This window comes from Schistocerca cancellata, chromosome 2 (assembly GCF_023864275.1).
Source record: "Schistocerca cancellata isolate TAMUIC-IGC-003103 chromosome 2, iqSchCanc2.1, whole genome shotgun sequence".
Classification (NCBI taxonomy): domain Eukaryota; kingdom Metazoa; phylum Arthropoda; class Insecta; order Orthoptera; family Acrididae; genus Schistocerca; species Schistocerca cancellata.
In genome coordinates, this window is record NC_064627.1 from 676350573 (window position 1) to 676370279 (window position 19707).

The 19707-nt window shown below is 40.4% G+C and overlaps 1 protein-coding gene across 1 annotated transcript in view; it reads right to left on the minus strand.

The window, feature by feature from the left end:
* LOC126162402 (mitochondrial chaperone BCS1) overlaps positions 1-19707 on the minus strand; it is a 49577-nt gene that overhangs the window by 19412 nt on the left and 10458 nt on the right. The window contains exon 3 of the mRNA XM_049918896.1: positions 15991-16185. Within this exon, the coding sequence (XP_049774853.1) occupies positions 15991-16185 (195 nt within the window). The remainder of the gene's footprint in view (positions 1-15990; positions 16186-19707) is intronic.

Consider the following 19707-nt stretch of genomic DNA (forward strand, 5'->3'; position numbering starts at 1 on the left):
AAAAAGCTGGTGTGGATCATAGCGACCAGCTAATGGCGTACTATCTTTTTGAACGAAAACAAATAAAGTGGTGGAAAAAAGTTTTCTTTCACATTTTCATGCTCATGACTGTAAATTCATACATTTTGTACAAAATGTCGCGGAATACAAGCAAACATCTGGTTGAATACATTACAGAGGGAAGTTGGTTCACAACGGTGGCACTTCTCAGAATAGTTCACCCATCAACAGACTAAGCAGAAGACATTTTCCAAAATTAATTCCACCCACAAAATCGCCTAAGTGGTCTCAGAGAAGGTGCAAATCATGCGCAGAAACAAACAAGGCCAGATATGGTAAAGTTTCAAGGAAAGACACGCGATATTATTGTGAAACCTGTGACGTAAATGTTTCGAAATATTTCATACAAAAGCCAATGTAACTGTGTGATTATTAATAAAATAAAAGTTCATATTTCAACAGTTATTCATTTAAAACTAACAACTTCAATCCTATGTCCCTTAGAGGTTCTAAAAGAAAAAAAAAAATTTTCACTGTGAAAACAGCATACTCTCAAATTAATATACAACCCTTGTCACTAACGTAAATGTTTATTTCTTTGCAGTACTCTGAAGGGAATGGACGTAGTTTTTAAATGCAAAAGGGCAATCTATTTTCTGTGGTATAGAATCTGCTGTAGAAAATTCAGAAAAACTGTGAAATCGCTCAGTACCAGCCGGTTGAGCGTCCACACTCACGCTCAATCCTCAAAGTGTTAAAAGAGTTTGCAGAAGATTCTTTTCTGTAAAAGTGGACAAAAAATAGCTATTTTTGGCACTTTTAGAAAAACTGTCAATTTTGCCCTTAGTTTGTAAACTACTGGAAAAAAGCAGTAGGAGAACCAAATTTGGTATTCCAAGACTTTGTATTGTTAAGTTATAACGTGCAATGTTTCCGGTTTATCCCACGATTACTTCCGAAGATATAAAAAGTTAAATGTCACATTTATTCCCGGCATCTATTTTTTTGTCTGATGTTGCAAATTATTCATACAAAAATTGTTCAGAAAGTCTTCTTCATTATTTTGTTTAAGAGAGCATAAAAAGTTTATAAGATGACCTACTTTTATTTCTTTACAGAAAATATTGCTGGAGATCTTATATCTCTAAGCTACCGAAAACACACAGGAGCACTGTTGATAGCTGCACTATGGAATCAAACAAATGACTACCGTATTTACTCGAATCTAAGCCGCACTTTTTTTCCGGTTTTTGTAATCCAAAAAACCGCCTGCGGCTTAGAATCGAGTGCAAAGCAAGCGGAAGTTCTTAAAAATGTCGGTGGGTGCCGCCACAACTTAGTTCTGCCGCCGAATATATGTAGCGCTACAGAGGCATCCTTTGTAGGCACAAAGATAAATACTGGCACCAAAACCTCTGCGCCAGTAAAAAAAAAAAAAAAAAAAAAAAAAAAAAAAGGGGGTGGAAGACAAGCTTTTTTTCTCCGCGCCGAGTTTCGACCACTGCATTTTCATACATTATCCAACGAAGTAAATACAAATTCCGTATTGTTCATCTTCGAATGTAGTAGCATTTCAATGTACTACGAAAACCCGACTGGCAAGAATGTTTAGGATGTTTGTCAATATGGCCAACTCTACGTTCTGAATTTTTTCCTATCTGTGAGAAGAGATGGTTGCTAATAGGAACTTTTATAAATTGTGAATCACATGCAGTATTCTCGTCACCATAAGAATAATACGAACATAAACATTTTGCCTTGATCTGTTTCGTGTTTGCTGCAATCTCATTTAAATCCTGTCTGCGTAATAAACCACAAAACTAGAGTGAGACAACAGCAAACGCGGAAGAATATACATATCATGTCTTGTTTATATTCGTATTATTCTTATGCTAAACAGTGATACAGTCAGAAATGAAGCGAGCAATTGACTAGATTTTTAAATCTAAGATGACTCTAATTTCTGTGCAGAATGTAATGTACTAAAGAGGCGCCTGCAAAGATTTTCAAACGGAGAAAATTTTTCGCTAAACTCTCGTTCAGAACATCTTCTATCATACGCAGTCTATTATTTGGTTCTTGTTGATCATTATCAAAGAAAGCAGCAGTGTATGTAACAACAAGTAGCAGTCTCTTGCCATTGTTTCGCTAATGAGATGATTCCTCTCTCTCTCTCTCTCTCTCTCTCTCTCTCTCTCTCTCTCTCTCTCTCTCTCTCTCTTTTTTTTTTTTTTTTTTTTTTTTTTTTTTTTTTTTTTTTTTTAAGCGGCGGTAGCGCGCACAAAAGCAAGCCATGCCGCGATCGGCGACAGGCCGTAAACACGCAGTATCGGAGTACGACAAACAAAGCATGACACAGTACAGTAATGCATATTCATCATAGAGTGACGTAAACACCTATAACAAAAAAAACTGCGCTTATCAGATCAAAGAAAAATAAGCAATCAATTCAAAACAGACGAAGCACGTGAAAAAGGAAGGGTACCTGTATAAATACGGACGGAGCGCCTGACGCATAGCAATGGCTACCTGGTAAAGCTTAACTGCTAAGCTTACGACTCGAACCAAACTACTGTAGCTGTATCGTCATTCATTCGACCTAAATTGTCTCATATTACAGTGGACCAACTTTGTTTCGATTTGGAGATGCGGCCTAAAACTTTTCTCTCCCCTTGAATTTCGAGTCTCAAATTTCAGGTGCGGCTTAGATTCGGGAATTTTTTTTTCCCTTGATTTAGAGTCTCATTTTTCAGGTGCGGCTTAGATTCGAGTGCAGCTTAGACTCGAGTAAATACGGTATATCTATGCAAGTATTAAATCTGCGAAAGTAAAACAATACCAATGTTTGTTGGGAACATTAGTGAACATTCACACAAAATTTCAGCAAAATCCATGATGTTCATGCAGGAATTTTTTCCAAAATTACACCACTTGGCACTGAATGGTCCTATATTGCAATGTACTTATAACTAATTAAATAGAAATGGATATTTATCAGAACACATTTCAAAAATTTCCCACAAGAATTTTTACACTGATGGTCAGTATTTTTAGAAGTGTTCATACTGAGTGATGTTTTTCGAACAGGCAGAAGCTAGGCTTAGCACTGTGCCTTCAAATGCCTTGTAGCTCTGTGTAGCAGAGGTCTGGGGGAATTGTTTCTGTGGAGCACAGCTGTTTTGGGCCTCCTGAAAGCTGTGTTCATTCAGCCTAAAGATGTCCTACCAACAGCCTCATGATTTTCTCATTCCACTGCTTACAATGAAATGGAATGAACAGAGGGTCTAAATCTTCCCTAGCAGAACCCAGTCTGTTGTTGTTGTGGTCTTCAGTCCTGAGACTGGTTTGATGCAGCTCTCCATGCTACTCTATCCTGTGCAAGCTTCTTCATCTCCCAGTAACTACTGCAACCTACATCCTTCTGAATCTGCTTAGTGTATTCATCTCTTGGTCTCCCCCTATGATTTTTACCCTCCACGCTGCCCTCCAATACTAAATTGGTGATCCCTTGATGCCTCAGAACATGTCCTACCAACCGATCCCTTCTTCTGGTCAAGTTGTGCCACAAACTTCTCTTCTCCCCAATCCTATTCAATACTTCCTCATTAGTTATGTGATCTACCCACCTAATCTTCAGCATTCTTCTGTAACACCACATTTCAAAAGCTTCTATTCTCTTCTTGTCCAGTCTGTGTATCTCTATTCAGCAGTTGTGCATCATTAATTGATATTTACTATTAATGTTTTGATAGTTGAAGAAAACTGTTTAAGGCATTGGCAAGTCTATCCACTGTAGGAAGTGCATGCTAAGTTTGTAAATTCTTGCAAGAGTGCACTAAGATATGGTGACGTAAGTGGCACCGCCTGGTGAGAGTTTCACGAATGATTGGAGGACATAAGTGTGGAAAACATGTCCACTTAATTTTATTAGTTGCAAAGAATTTACTTGCTTGCTGCAACATTTGCGTAATAGTTTGTTATTAGGAACTTCCTTATTGTGAGTGTATTGTGTCCTTATTGTGAGTGTATTGTGTCCGATTTCTAGTGAGTTTTATCTTCATATGAACAACTGTAGCACACAGTGAGTCTGAAAACAGTACAACATTTATTAGGCAAAAACACGGAATATGAGATTACGGTGAAAGTGAGGAACTGTGTGTGCCCAGACCCAGTCTAAACATTAATCACAAACAAAAACAGTGCAAATCCAGACAAGGTTATATACATAATTTCTGTGTAGCAATATTTAGCAAACGATATCACATTTCTTGAGACTTTAGCACAACACACCATACTAAGAATGAAGTCTTTGGAGAGAACTTTAATGCAGTGTATTGCTTAAACTGCATGTTTTCATAATACACAAGCATAAATATAAAAACAACATATATTGCATGTTAGCTTTGCAAATTCTTGAATTAGCATGGGGGCTGCTTGGTTCACTTGTGTCAAATGATCACAGCATATGATCTGTGACATCACTAAACATCAGTGTTCAGTTGTGGAAACTCATTAAAGCTGCAAACTGAACACATAAATAAAGTTGGGGTTAGCTTTTGATGTTACATATTAGCTTTTAGCCAAAAGCGAAGATAAACTTGCTGAGCTACTAACAAGAATAAAGGACATTAGTCTAGCATATGGATCAGACATCAAACTCAGCAAGTCCAAACTCATGATAATTGATTGAGAAGAACAGATCCAGCTCACAGGTCGATTAAAGGAATCTGAAGTCGTGCATTCCTTCATCTGTCTTGGGTCAACCACCTGCAGCACCGGAAGTTGTGAAGACGAGATAAGAAGACGGATCACACTAGGGCGAGTGGTTATGAAGCAGTTCATCAAGATCTGGCAGAGCAGAGCAATAACAAATAGCACAAAGATCCGGCTAGTTGCAACACTTGTGTTTTCTGTCTTCTTTTATGGTTGCGAAACATGGACACTCAAGGCCAGAGACAAACAGCCCATTGATGCGTTTGAGCTTTTGTGCGGGCACAGGATGCTACGCACAAAATGGACCGAAAGAACAACAAATGTGTCCATTATTGAACAACTCAATATCCCCAGATGCCTTTCTTTTCAAGTCACCAAAAAAATTCTCCAGTTCTTTGGCCATATTGTGAAAAGAGATGGAGAAAATCTAGAGAAAATAGTCTTACAAGGAAAGATCCAAGGGCATGAGACCAAGAGGAAGAGCAGTGAGCAGATGGACAGATCAAATCAAGATGATCTCCAGTCTACCTCTTCAGCAGGCACTAAGACAAGCTGGCAACTGTCCGGGATGGAGACACTTGGTTCATGGGGTCACGACACTCAGCAATGAGCATAATGACTTATGATGATGATGATGATGATGATGATGATGACGATGATGACTAGCAGATATTGAAAAGGAAATGAGATACTGTCAGTAAAATTTTAAGAGAGCTGTGCACCATGAATTTTACTGGTAAATGTCACCGGCTTCTACAGTGTGGAAACCATGATCCACACCTGTGGTAAAATGGAAAAATGGGAAAGGAAGACATTTTTTATGTGTTTCAATCTTCTTCCATTTTGTGTAAACAAATCTAGTCTCTCTGGGTTCTTGGTGTGGTCATTAAAATTCTGAATTAGTATCAGTAGAATTTTGAGCTTACGTTTATAGAAGAGAGACTTCAGAGTCCACATGTAACGATGAGTGAACTTCAACTGTTAGAGAATTGTTCCATCAGTGGAAGGTATTTTACATAACATCAACAGGGAAAACATTACAATGGGAAAATTACTGAGGTTCCCAGTCTACCACTGTGAGACAATTCTCAAGTAGCAATTACATGCACTATTGGTTTACCTATCCTTTGTTTTCAGATCTGACTAAATGTGTATGGAATTCCTCACAACATATCAATATCAGACCTGATTCATTCCTAACTCTGGCACAATTTTTTATGGAAACATTTAAGTCTGCTTGCAATTCATAGGACTGTCAAATGTTCTTAATTGTATGTTCATGGAACACAAAAATATATATTTGGATCATTACATCAATATTTCAGTTTTTTCCAATAGTTACAAGAAACAAAATTAAGAGTGACATTTTGGAAACCTTGTACTTATCTGTGTATTTTCCATACAACTGTGGAAGAAACATTATGGAGAAAATGTAGGTTGTATTTCTCTACGAATATTTAATTATTCTACGATTTCTTTCTATCATTAATTCAGTGTTTGCCGACAAGCAAATGGAGGCTGTGACAAAAGAGGGCCACTTCACACAGTGGTACAATTCAGGGTTGTACATCAAGCAGTTTCAATAGTACATGTTGGTGGCTGAAATTTAACATATGGGTTTCAACTGATGTTAACTAATTGTCAATGGGACACACACACACACACACACACACACACACACACACACACACACAGAGTAGGTTTTGACACAAGTGTGACTATTCCCATATTAAACCAATTCAAATGATAAAAAAAAAAAAAACCACACACAATTTGAAAACCTATCTGTACAGTGAATACTGTATGTAATGAATATTTAGGTGAAACAGGGTTCATTTTAATCCAGTTGCAAAAAGTACTAGTCACTCTTACATATAAAACAAACAACATTCTCTTACGTGATAATTGAGATTATCATTCCATTATTGAAAGGGAATTCAAAGTAAAATAACTGTCCTGCAATGATAGCATGTTTGTTGTTGTTGTTGTTGTTGTTGTTGTGGTCTTCAGTCCTGAGACTGGTTTGATGCAGCTCTCCATGCTACTCTATCCTGTGCAAGCTTCTTCATCTCCCAGTACCTACTGCAACCTACATCTTTCTGAATCTGCTTAGTGTATTCATCTCTTGGTCTCCCCCTACGATTTTTACCCTCCACGCTGCCCTCCAATACTAAATTGGTGATCCCTTGATGCCTCAGAACATGTCCTACCAACCGATCCCTTCTTCTGGTCAAGTTGTGCCACAAACTTCTCTTCTCGCCAATCCTATTCAATACTTCCTCATTAGTTATGTGATCTACCCATCTAATTTTCAGCATTCTTCTGTAGCACCACATTTCAAAAGCTTCTATTCTCTTCTTGTCCAAACTATTTACCGTCCATGTTTCGCTTCCATACATGGCTACACTCCATACAAATACTTTCAGAAATGACTTCCTGACACTTAAATCTATACTCGATGTTAACAAATTTCTCTTCTTCAGAAACGCTTTCCTTGCCATTGCCAGTCTACATTTTATATCCTCTCTACTTCGACCATCATCAGTTATTTTGCTCCCCAAATAGCAAAACTCCTTTACTACTTTAAGTGTCTCATTTCCTAATCTAATACCCTCAACATCACCCGACTTGAATGACTACATTCCATTATCCTCGTTTTGCTTTTGTTGATGTTCATCTTATATCCTCCCTTCAAGACACTATCCATTCCGTTCAACTGCTCTTCCAAGTCCTTTGCTGTCTCTGACAGAATTACAATGTCATCGGCGAACCTCAAAGTTTTTATTTCTTCTCCATGGATTTTAATACCTACTCCAAATTTTTCTTTTGTTTCCTTTACTGCCTGCTCAATATACAGATTGAATAGCATCGGGGAGAGGCTACAACCCTGTCTTACTCCCTTCCCAACCACTGCTTCTCTTTCATGCCCCTTGACTCTTATAACTGCCATCTGGTTTCTATACAAATTGTAAATAGCCTTTCGCTCCCTGTATTTTACCCCTGCCACCTTTAGAATTTGAAAGAGAGTATTCCAGTCAACATTGTCAAAAGCTTTCTCTAAGTCTACAAATGCTAGGAACGTAGGTTTGCCTTTCCTTAATCTTTCTTCTAAGATAAGTCGTAAGGTCAGTATCGCATGATAGCATATGCTGCCTAATAAACTGAGTTTACATTGGCAGAATGATGGGGCTATAGAAAGCGACCGAGACAGGGGAAGTCACCATATGCAACTGTCCAGCACCACAAATGGAAGCTCTTCAGGTAAGAAATCAATAATTATTAGAGCGGCCACACCAACAGGAACTGCTGGCAGACAGTATTGGAGTTACAAGTAGTAGTCATACAAACAGCCAACTGGAAAGGGCTGTTACCAGAAAATGTGTTAATATAAAGGGTCACTTTGTTCTAAGGAATCTGAAAGAGAAACTGTCACTGCTACTGAGCGCTGGCTTCACGTATGACTGGGGATGTTATAAGCATGCATGTTGCCTGCGGTGCAGTAGTTGGATAAAATTTAGAAAGATTCCACTTAAGTTGAGCATCAGGCCTCGACTTAAGAACAGAAACTTAATCTGCCACTCAAATACACATGAGATAGAAATTGAAGCTGCATGCGAGTTTGACTGGGCAAGACTCAGCGTCAGGGAAGGGCATAAAATGGCAACTGGATCCTCCTATCACTCACCAGACTCATCTCCTGATGTTACTGAAAACTTTAGAGAAAACCTCAGTTTACTTGTATGGAAGTTCCCAATCATACTGTTATCATAGGTGGAAACTTTGGAGATTAAATTCAAGGTTATCAGTGTGAAGATTTTAATCATCCACCAATGAACTGGGAAAATTACTGTTTCATTAGTGGTGGGTGCGATAAGGTATCCTGTGAAACATAACTAAGTGACTTAAATGAAAACTACCTAGACCATGCAGTTTGGAACCCCACTCATGATGTAAATATATTTGATCTAATGGCAACAAATAGACCTGACCTCTTTGAGGATGTTCACATAGAAACTGGTATCAGTGACCCTGATGTGACTGTGGCAGCAATGATTGCTGAAGTGCATAGGTAAATAAAACAAGCAAAAAGATATATATGTTCAGTAAACTAGATAAAAAGTCATTAGTGTCATATCTCAACGAGGAACTTAAAACTTTCAACAGAAGACAGAGGCATGTAGAGGAACTGTGGCTCAAGTTTAAAAGAACAATTCATAAGGGAAGGGACCTTATATGGTAGACAGTCACTGTAAAGAAACTTCTAAAGAAAGAGAACCTACTGCATAATAGATGAAAAATAAACCATAGAACTCTAGACAGAATGAAACACATTTAGGTGTCAAGGGAACAGTGACTGAAACCTTGAATGACTACATAGCACAATACTGTCAAATGATATTTCACAAAACCCAAAGAAATTCTGGTTGTACATAAAGGCTGTTGTGTGGCACCAAAGTTAGTGACCAGTCACTAGCAACCAGTCTGATGCTATTCATAGCACACTGTTCTGTTTAGCGCATTCACTCGGTATGAGGGAATAGCCATTGATGCTCTGCTTCTTACAATGATGCGTAAACGTTGTTATCGTCGTCGCCGGCGATTGCTGGTTTACAAATCACTTGTCAATGTGGACGGCATTTTTGGTCTCTGTAGGCGCGCTATTCAAACTGGTTGGATAAGCAGCTGCAGCAGCAAGTCGTATACTCCTAGCTCACTCATTTGTTACATAGTTTAATTCTCAATTTCTTTGCGTGTTTTTGGTACTTGCATTGTTTAATTCATAAATTTCGGTCGTATTATAGTATTTGCGAGTTGTAGCATCGCGTTTTAGTACCCGAATAGTGTAAAATCGCGTAGTCTCCTTCTGCAGCCGAGCAGTGTGTCAGCAGTGCGCAAGTAGCAGCATTACTGCATTTACTAGGCAATCTTGTATTTTAATAACCGTTTAAATTTTGTGTCGAGTTGTTTGCGCTCTCTGTAGATTAGTTCAGACGTTCTTTGCACAACAGTTTTTAGCATGGATAGGGACTGCAACTGCTGTATTCGGATGCAGGCTGAGTTGGCATCGCTTCGCTCCCAGCTTCAGGCAGTGTTGGCTTCGGTCACACAGCTTGAGGCTGTTGCCAATGGGCATCACTGTGGGGGTCCAGATGGGGGTTTGTCGGAGACGGCCAGCTCGTCCCACGCATCCCCCGATCGGACTACGACTGTGGTTGCCCGGGATACTGCCCGCATTGAGGCTGATCCTTCACCTGTGGTAGAGTGGGAGGTCGTCTCAAGGTGTGGCAGGGGGCGAAAAACATTCCGGAGGGCTGAACGGAAGGCCTCTCCAGTTTGTCTGATGAACCTGTTTCAGGCTCTGTCTCAGGCTGATACTGATCTTCGGCCTGACATGGCTGCTTGTCCTGTTCCAGAGGTTGCCCTCAGTCTGCAAGATCCGGGCGGTCGCAGAGGGTGGGCTTACTGGTAGTTGGGAGCTCCAACGTCAGGCGCGTAATGGGGCCCCTTAGGGATATGGCAGCAAGAGAGGGGAAGAAAACCAATGTGCACTCCGTGTGCATACCGGGGGGAGTCATTCCAGATGTGGAAAGGGTCCTTCCGGATGCCATGAAGGGTACAGGGTGCACCCATCTGCAGGTGGTCGCTCATGTCGGCACCAATGATGTGTGTCGCTATGGATCGGAGGAAATCCTCTCTGGCTTCCGGCGGCTATCTGATTTGGTGAAGACTGCCAGTCTCGCTAGCGGGATGAAAGCAGAGCTCACCATCTGCAGCATCGTTGACAGGACTGACTGCGGACCTTTGGTACAGAGCCGAGTGGAGGGTCTGAATCAGAGGCTGAGACGGTTCTGCGACCGTGTGGGCTGCAGATTTCTGCGACCGTGTGGGCTGCAGATTCCTCGACTTGCGCCATAGGGTGGTGGGGTTTCGGGTTCCGCTGGATAGGTCAGGAGTCCACTACACGCAACAAGCGGCTACACGGGTAGCAGGGGTTGTGTGGCGTGGGCTGGGCGGTTTTTTAGGTTAGATGGCCTTGGGCAAGTACAGAAAGGGCAACAGCCTCAACGGGTGCGGGGCAAAGTCAGGACATGTGGGGACCAAGCAGCAATCGGTATTGTAATTGTAAACTGTCGAAGCTGCATTGGTAAAGTACCGGAACTTCAAGCGCTGATAGAAAGCACCGAAGCTGAAATCGTTATAGGTACAGAAAGCTGGCTGAAGCCAGAGAGAAATTCTGCCGAAATTTTTACAAAGGTACAGACGGTGTTTAGAAAGGATAGATTGCATGCAACCGGTGGTGGAGTGTTCGTCGCTGTTAGTAGTAGTTTATCCTGTAAAGTGGATAGTTCCTGTGAATTATTATGGGTGGAGGTTACACTCAACAACCGAGCTAGGTTAATAATTGGCTCCTTTTACCGACCTCCCAATTCAGCAGCATTAGTGGCAGAACAACTGAGAGAAAATTTGGAATACATTTCACATAAATTTATTGTTATAGTCTTAGTGTAGATTTCAATTTACCAGATATAGACTGGGACACTCAGATGTTTAGGACAGGTGGTAGGGACAGAGCATCGAGTGACATTATACTGAGTGCACTATCCGAAAATTACCTCGAGCAATTAAACAGAGAACCGACTCGTGGAGATAACATCTTGGACCTACTGATAACAAACAGACCCGAACTTTTCGACTCTGTAAGCGCAGAACAGGGAATCAGTGATCATAAGGCCGTTGCAGCATCCCTGAATATGGAAGTAAATAGAAATATCAAAAAAGGTAGGAAGGTTTAACTGTTTAGCAAGAGTAATAGAAGGCAGATTTCAGACTACCTAACAGATCAAAACGAAAATTTCTGTTCCGACACTGACAATGTTGGGTGTTTATGGAAAAAGTTCAAGGCAATCGTAAAATGCGTTTTAGACAAGTACGTGCCGAGTAAAACTGTGAGAGATGGGAAAAACCCACCGTGGTACAACAACAAAGTTAGGAAACTACTGCAAGTTTAAATGCAGCCAAAACCTCTCAGACAAACAGAAGCTAAACGATGTCAAAGTTAGCGTAAGGAGGGCTATGCGTGAAGCGTTCGGTGAATTCGAAAGTAAAATTCTATGTACCGACTTGACAGAAAATCCTAGGAAGTTCTGGTCTTACGTTAAATCAGTAAGTGGATCGCAACAGCATATCCAGACACTCCGGGATGATGAAGGCATTGAAACAGAGGATGACACGCGTAAAGCTGAAATACTAAACACCTTTTTCCAAAGCTGTTTCACAGAGGAAGACCGCACTGCAGTTCCTTCTCTAAATCCTCGCACAAACGAAAAATGGCTGACATCGAAATAAGTGTCCAAGGAATACAAAAGCAACTGGAATCACTCAACAGAGGAAAGTCCACTGGACCTGACGGGATACCAATTCGATTCTACACAGAGTATGCGAAAGAACTTGCCCCCCCCCCCCCCCTTCTAACAGCCGTGTACCGCAAGTCTCTAGAGCAACGGAAGGTTCCAAATGATTGGAAAAGAGCACAGGTAGTCCCAGTCTTCAAGACGGGTTGTCGAGCAGATGCGCAAAACTATAGACCTATATCTCTGACTTCGATCTGTTGTAGAATTTTAGAACATGTTTTTTGCTCGAGTATCATGTCGTTTCTGGAAACCCAGAATCTACTATGTAGGAATCAACATGGATTCCGGAAACAGCGATCGTGTGAGACCCAACTCGCTTTATTTGTTCATGAGACCCAGAAAATATTAGATACAGGCTCCCAGGTAGATGCTATTTTCCTTGACTTCCGGAAGGCGTTCGATACAGTTCCGCACTGTCGCCTGATAAACAAAGTAAGAGCCTACGGAATATCAGACCAGCTGTGTGGCTGGATTGAAGAGTTTTTAGCAAACAGAACACAGCATGTTGTTATCAATGGAGAGATGTCTACAGACGTTAAAGTAACCTCTGGCGTGCCACAGGGGAGTGTTATGGGGCCATTGCTTTTCACAATATATATAAATGACCTAGTAGATAGTGTCGGAAGTTCCATGCGGCTTTTCGCGGATGATGCTGTAATATACAGAGAAGTTGCAGCATTAGAAAATTGTAGCGAAATGCAGGAAGATCTGCAGCGGATAGGCACTTGGTGCAGGGAGTGGCAACTGACCTTTAACATAGACAAATGTAATGTATTGCGAATACATAGAAAGAAGGATCCTTTATTGTGTGATTATATGATAGCAGAACAAACACTGGTAGCAGTTACTTCTGTAAAATATCTGGGATTATGCGTGCGGAACGATTTGAAGTGGAATGATCATATAAAATTAATTGTTGGTAAGGCGGGTACCAGGTTGAGATTCATTGGGAGAGTCCTTAGAAAATGTAGTCCATCAACACAGGAGGTGGCTTACAAAACACTCGTTCGACCTATACTTGAGTATTGCGCATCAGTGTGGGATCCGTACCAGATCGGGTTGACGGAGGAGATAGAGAAGATCCAAAGAAGAGCGGCGCGTTTCGTCACAGGGTTATTTGGTAACCGTGACAGCGTTACGGAGATGTTTAACAAACTCAAGTGGCAGACTCTGCAAGAGAGGCGCTCTGCATTGCGGTGTAGCTTGCTCGCCAGGTTTCGAGAGGGTGCGTTTCTGGATGAGGTATCGAATATATTGCTTCCCCCTCCATATACCTCCCGAGGAGATCACGAATGTAAAATTAGAGAGATTAGAGCGCGCACGGAGGCTTTCAGACAGTCGTTCTTCCCGCGAACCATACGCGACTGGAACAGGAAAGGGAGGTAATGACAATGGCACGTAAAGTGCCCTCCGCCACACACCGTTGGGTGGCTTGCGGAGTATAAATGTAGATGTAGAAGTGAGACAGGAATTGAAATATATGGTAGCAAAGCAAAAGCTGAAATGCTTAACTCTGTTTTCAAATCTGCCTTAGAATTGCTGTACCACTAAAATGATGAGTGAAAAAGAGTTAGTGTCAGTGGTGCTGAGAGACAGTTGAAACTGTTAAAACTGAACAAAGCTCTGGGGCTTGATGGATTACTGTGAGGGAGGGAGAAGGTGTGTGTGTGTGTGTGTGTGTGTGTGTGGGGGGGGGGGGGGGGGCAATGCTTGTCCTCAGAATCTAAATTACTTGTAATACAAGTATATCAAAATCCACCTATCAGTAGTAAGAATTGAATTTATGATGCACTAAATTACAACACTTAAAATCAATTAATAAAAATGCTAAACTGCTAGTGAAGCTTTCCACTCAGAGCTCATTGATTTACTCTTCGCAAAACTTTAGGGACGAGGTCTGACATTTAATAGTATCCTGAAATTTTTTACACGGTCCTCATCAGTGTGGATGGGGGACAGACCTCCAGCCAAACCGAGGTCGCCCTTACGTCCACATATACACACATTTAGTTAAAACATACTGCATCAAAAGTGGTATACTACAAGCACCACATAATGACAGATCTTCCTGCTGAAGGAGGGAACTATATCAATGGACAGTGTCCCCATTATTTGCATGGTGAGCATCACTTCCATCAGTCTGGTTGGCATTAGGTCTGCCATGCCTGGGTGGTCAATTCGATTGACCACTGAATGAGATTTTCACTCTGTAACGGAGTGTGCGCTGATATGAAACTTCCTGGCAGATTAACACTGTGTGCTGGACCGAGACTCGAACTTGGGACCTTTGCCTTTCGCGGGCAAGTGCTCTACCGTTTGAGCTACCCAAGCATGACGGTCCGGCACACAGTTTTAATCTGCCAGGAAGTTTTGTATCAGCGCACATTCCGCTGCAGAGTGAAAATCTCATTCTGGAAACATCCCCCGAGGCTGTGGCTAAGCCTTGTCTCCGCAATATCCTTTCTTCCAGGAGTGCTAGTTCTGCAAGGTTAGCAAGAGAGCTTCTGTAAAGTTTGGAAGGTAGGAGACGAGATACTGGCAGAAGTAGGGCTGTGAGGATGGGGCGCGAGTCGTGCTTGGGTAGCTCAGACGGTAGAGCACTTGCCCGTGAAAGGCAAAGGTCCCGAGTTCGAGACTCGGTCCGGCACACAGTTTTAATCTGATTGACCAATGTTTGTTTACCACTTTGAACCATTTTTTTCCCACTAATGTGTGTCTCTTCTATCAGACAATGAGGTGATAGTGTGCTGGGGGACTGCACACTGAATTACACCACTTCTACATCCTTATTTGGCCACTTCATTTGTTGCATCATTTCCCTGTATCCCCAGGTATCCCAGTACCCAGTAACCCCATCTCTTTGCCTTCATTTCGCATCTCATGTAGGATGGTATGGATGGTTTGAATAACATTTTCTCTACTGGGAAGATTTGTTGTACGGCACTGAGTCAGAGTAGATTAGAAACTTTCTGCTGTGATGATTTCATTCCTACTCCAGTGCCTTCTGGACTCTGTATATTTCTGGATCATAATTTGTTAACTATTCCTGAAGGTGAACTGTTAAAACCCTATCAGGAATAACTGCTGAACAGCTGAGTGCATTCCCCTGCTTCGACCTATTCATATTATGTGACCATAAAATCTTAGTAAATTCTTTTAAGTAAAGAGAAACTTTTAAAAACGTTATCTTGATTTCAATATTTGCAATTTTTCAAGTTTAAAAAACATCCGCTCTTTGGGCCTCTGAACGCAACAAGGCAGCAGCTTTTACCATCCTTGGCTGCTTATGCTGAGGACTGACGCATGAAACAGTCTTTAGCACACAGCCTGAACAACTGGAACACACGTGGCCGATCACTGTACTGTAAAGAAGTGTCTACACTGCTAATTGGATTAGACAAGGTGTCATATGTTCTCTGTAAATGGTTACAGTGACAGTATAGAAACAGGGTAACATGAAGGGCATCTGTTAGAAGAAACAACTGCTTGATTTCTAATCATCACATGTGGAACATTGAAAATGGGATAGCATGAAGAAGAAAAATACAAGAAAGTAAAATTATATACTAATTACTTAAGCATATACGGGCACAACTAAATTCTGTAATTCTAAAAAAAGCTGAGGGGGTGAGGTCAGTGGAGGGGGGGGGGGGAGAGGCAGGGGGTGGTGGGATAAGAGGGGGAGGGAGAGGGGGGAGGATCTGAGGGAGGGGGAGAGGGAGAGACATAGATATTTGGGTATTGCTGGTGTGGTAAATATAATTAAAAACAAAAATCTCAGTCACCAAACAAAAAGAACATGTGCAAAGTTTGTAAGTTATAAACAATTAACCACATACACAGGTTATGCCAATCAACTTCTCACCTCGGCTTCCATACCATGATGGATTTCCAATGAAATCTTTCACATCGTTGAGTATTCTTTCTGCTATTCCAGTATCTAGAACTACAGAACTCAGCGGTCTCTTTTTCCGTGGATGCCCAAACTGCCGCCACTCAGCTCCCATAGCAGTGTACATAATAGTTTTCCCTTCATGCTGTCTGAGAGCCATCTGCCTAGCTGGACAAAAACTGGATTAAGGCAATTGCACATTAATGAAACATTTGTTATCTCACCAAGAAATACGTACTCCATGATGTGGATACACAACAGACTATAGTATACAAACTTTTTCAGAGAATGAATAATGCTGGCTGTACAGCATATTTACTGTAATATCTAATTTATCAGCTATCAATAAGCTTACTAATATCAGCCCTCCTCCTGCCTTTTGCTTTTTTTAATAAAGGGTGTATATTTATAATAGCCACTCAAAAGTTTTAAGAATGACTGAATTTGGTTACACTGAAACTGTCAAACTTAAGTCTTAAATATTGTCATTCTCCTTTGGTTAACTTTTTGAAATTAAACTTGTGGTGACAGAGTGATTTATGGCACATACATATGAAATTGTTCGACACACTACGGGGAGAGAGAGAGAGAGAGAGAGAGAGAGAGAGAGAGAGAGAGAGAGAGAGAGAGAGAGTGTGTGTGTGTGTGTGTGTGTGTGTGTGTGTGTGTGTGTGTGTGGGGGGGGGGGGGGATTTATTGGGTACATAAACACAACTACGTAATGTACAAAGCACAGGCTATGCACCCACTAATAATGCCACACCTCCCCTCTGTGTGATGTGGTCTCAATAATTTCACAGTATTAATATTTTTGAAAGTAATGACAAGAACGTCTCCGCCCAAAACCTTGTATTCCAATATTTCCATGGAAGTCATGATACTCTGCTAAAATAAGGATGACTGTACAATGTCCCAGTAACTGTATTAGGTTTATAATTGATTAGGTGACTTGATACAATTACAGGGCAAAGCTGATGGGCTGTACAATATTTTCAACAACTGCCACATAGCAACATTTCTGATAAAGGCATGTGAGTTCAGCACATAATCTAATCAATACTTGTAATTTTAAAAATGTATGACTATTGGGAGTAATGGCAGGGTGTCATCTGAGAATCACTACAGAATTTCATTACTCTTCAAGAACTCACAATCAAACTGCAACCTTCCAACCTAACTTGGACCTCAGGCTACATTACAGATTAGTCAGTCACCACAACCAACTGGTCTGTTCCAAAATCTAATATAGAAAAAAAAAAAAAAAAAAAAAAAAAAAAAAAAAAAAAAAAAAAAAAAAAAAAAAAAAAAATTCAGTGTTCTCTTTCTGCCTGTGCATGTATGTCACTGCCCCCCCCCCCCCCTCTCTCTCACTCCATCAATAATTCAAAAAACCATGGAAATCTATCACTGTCAACCACATAATTTAAATGACACCATTCTTATTCAATAATTTTCACAATTTTGAAGTGGCCTTAGACTATGATTTTTAGCATTTGGGAATTACTTTTAATCCAATGCAACAGGTCTTTCACTCCTAAGGCAAAGCCATCCAAACATGGAAGAAATTATTTTGAAGATAGGAGTGTCTATACATCCACCAAAAGCCACTAGCAGATAAAACACTTTTTTACAGAAAAAGAATGTCCTGGTGCACCTGCTCTCCATATTTAGTGACCTTTGGGGACAGGATTGAGAACCATTTCTTCATTTTACAAAGTTTTGCAGTCTAAGAATAACATGCCATCTAACTCACAAACAGAAAGTTTACGTTCTGAAGTTTGATGGAAAGCATGTTTTTGGTATAAAGTAAAAATTTAACATGAGCATTATGGCTATAGCACATTGGGTGAGAGTAGATACCTGGCCAGCTAGCAATACTGGTGTCAGCTTTCAATTGTGAAGCATAAACTGCTGCTGGGGAAAACAGTTGTCATCTACAGAACTGTGATGACACAGACATGGTCGTAGAGAGACCTACAAAACCACTTTACATGATTGTCTATCAAAATCAAGGGAAGTGGCCACCAAACCCACTGCAATGGAACTGTCAAAGGTCTTTTCTCATTGACTCTACTATACAGTGACAATATACTGTACCAAAAGTGGCACTAATGCATACGTGTCTTTTACATAAGGATGTACATCAAAAGTAAAAAGGATGGTATGTGTTCTGTTGTAAGTGAAAATATCATAACAATCAAATTTTGAGGAGGGTTAGTAACAAAAATATGACACAATCATCGACATGATATTGAAATAAACTGCTGAATGATGTGCCCCTCTTCATTTCTGCATGCCATTACATACATGCCACGCTGCCCATGCATGCTGTCAATCCAGCTTCCATAAGAACATCATTTTCACCTTTTCTAAATTCTAAGAATCTTTCAACTAACTTCCTTGGTCCACCTTGAACTTATTCACCTGGATAAGTGTTCCACTTAAACAAATATTAATTCCGTTAGTCTTAACTGTATCTTCCAATCCAGTCTGCTTCCTGATAAATTTGACTGTTTTCCTGTCTCCCTTGACATAACAGAAATCCTTCTAAAGTTCACTGAGAAATCCTCACTTTAAAATGATTTGTGCATTAATACCCAACATCCCACTGCAGTAGGTCAAAACTGATAATATGCACTGATTACAAGCTTTAATTTCAGCTCAGAAGCATAGTTTTAAATCCTCTGTTAAATTTACCAAAACAACTCTAGCCTTTATTTCTTTTGACATCCAAATTATTGGTCTCAATGAAATAACTTAGTAACTGGTTAAACATTTTTTTTATTAATTTGTACTATTTTTTGTTTGATCATAGCACACTATTTTTATCTTTTCCTAAACTGACTTTCAAGCCTACTTTCAAATTTGTTCTGTTAAGTTCCTGTGAAATTTATCTGCACTACAAGCAAATATACTGCCAGGAGCATATTGCACGTTGTTTAGCAATGTTGCATTAAGATGTATCCTTTTGGTTGCACAGTTTCAGAACCTGGAAATTTTCTCTGATAAAAGCTTTGGAAATGTGGTATCTCCTTGCCAGACTATCTGTTCTCATAGAGTCCACTGGAAATTGTAGCATTTATGTGTATTTGGGTGAACTTATGTGTTTGTTATATAGCGGTTTTTACCACTAACAAAGACGTATTGGTGTGTGACAAGTACCTGAAAGTTGACATGTGAGAAGAGGATATTTTGGAGCACACTTTTGTAAATTTTGATATCAGGAAAAGTAGTTGGATGTGGCGTTATCTGTAAAAGGTTGTTGTGTATGTTGTTTGTTTGATGGACCTGACATTGTAGTTAACAGCCATATGTCGATGGAGGAGATGACATGCTGAGTACCATAACTTCACTTCAGTGTTAGACTGTGTTGGTGGGACATACTGGAAGCAAATGATGAGGAAAACCTATCAAAATTATTAAAAATGGCTCCTTCCCATAGCAGCAATGTTTTTATGTAGTGCTATTACAAAGAAAATTTGTGAACCTGGCCAAAATGTGTAGGCTGACGATCGACGATAATGTTTATTTAGCTTGTTATTTTTGGTATTGCTCATTCATGTGGTTTTATCCCCGCAAAACAGGTGTTGGTGATGATCCAGTTATCGACTGGTTGGGATGGTGAGAAAGGGAAGTGCTATATTTTTACCTGTTTCCTTTTTTTTAGTGTTTATTTTGAAATGAGTATTT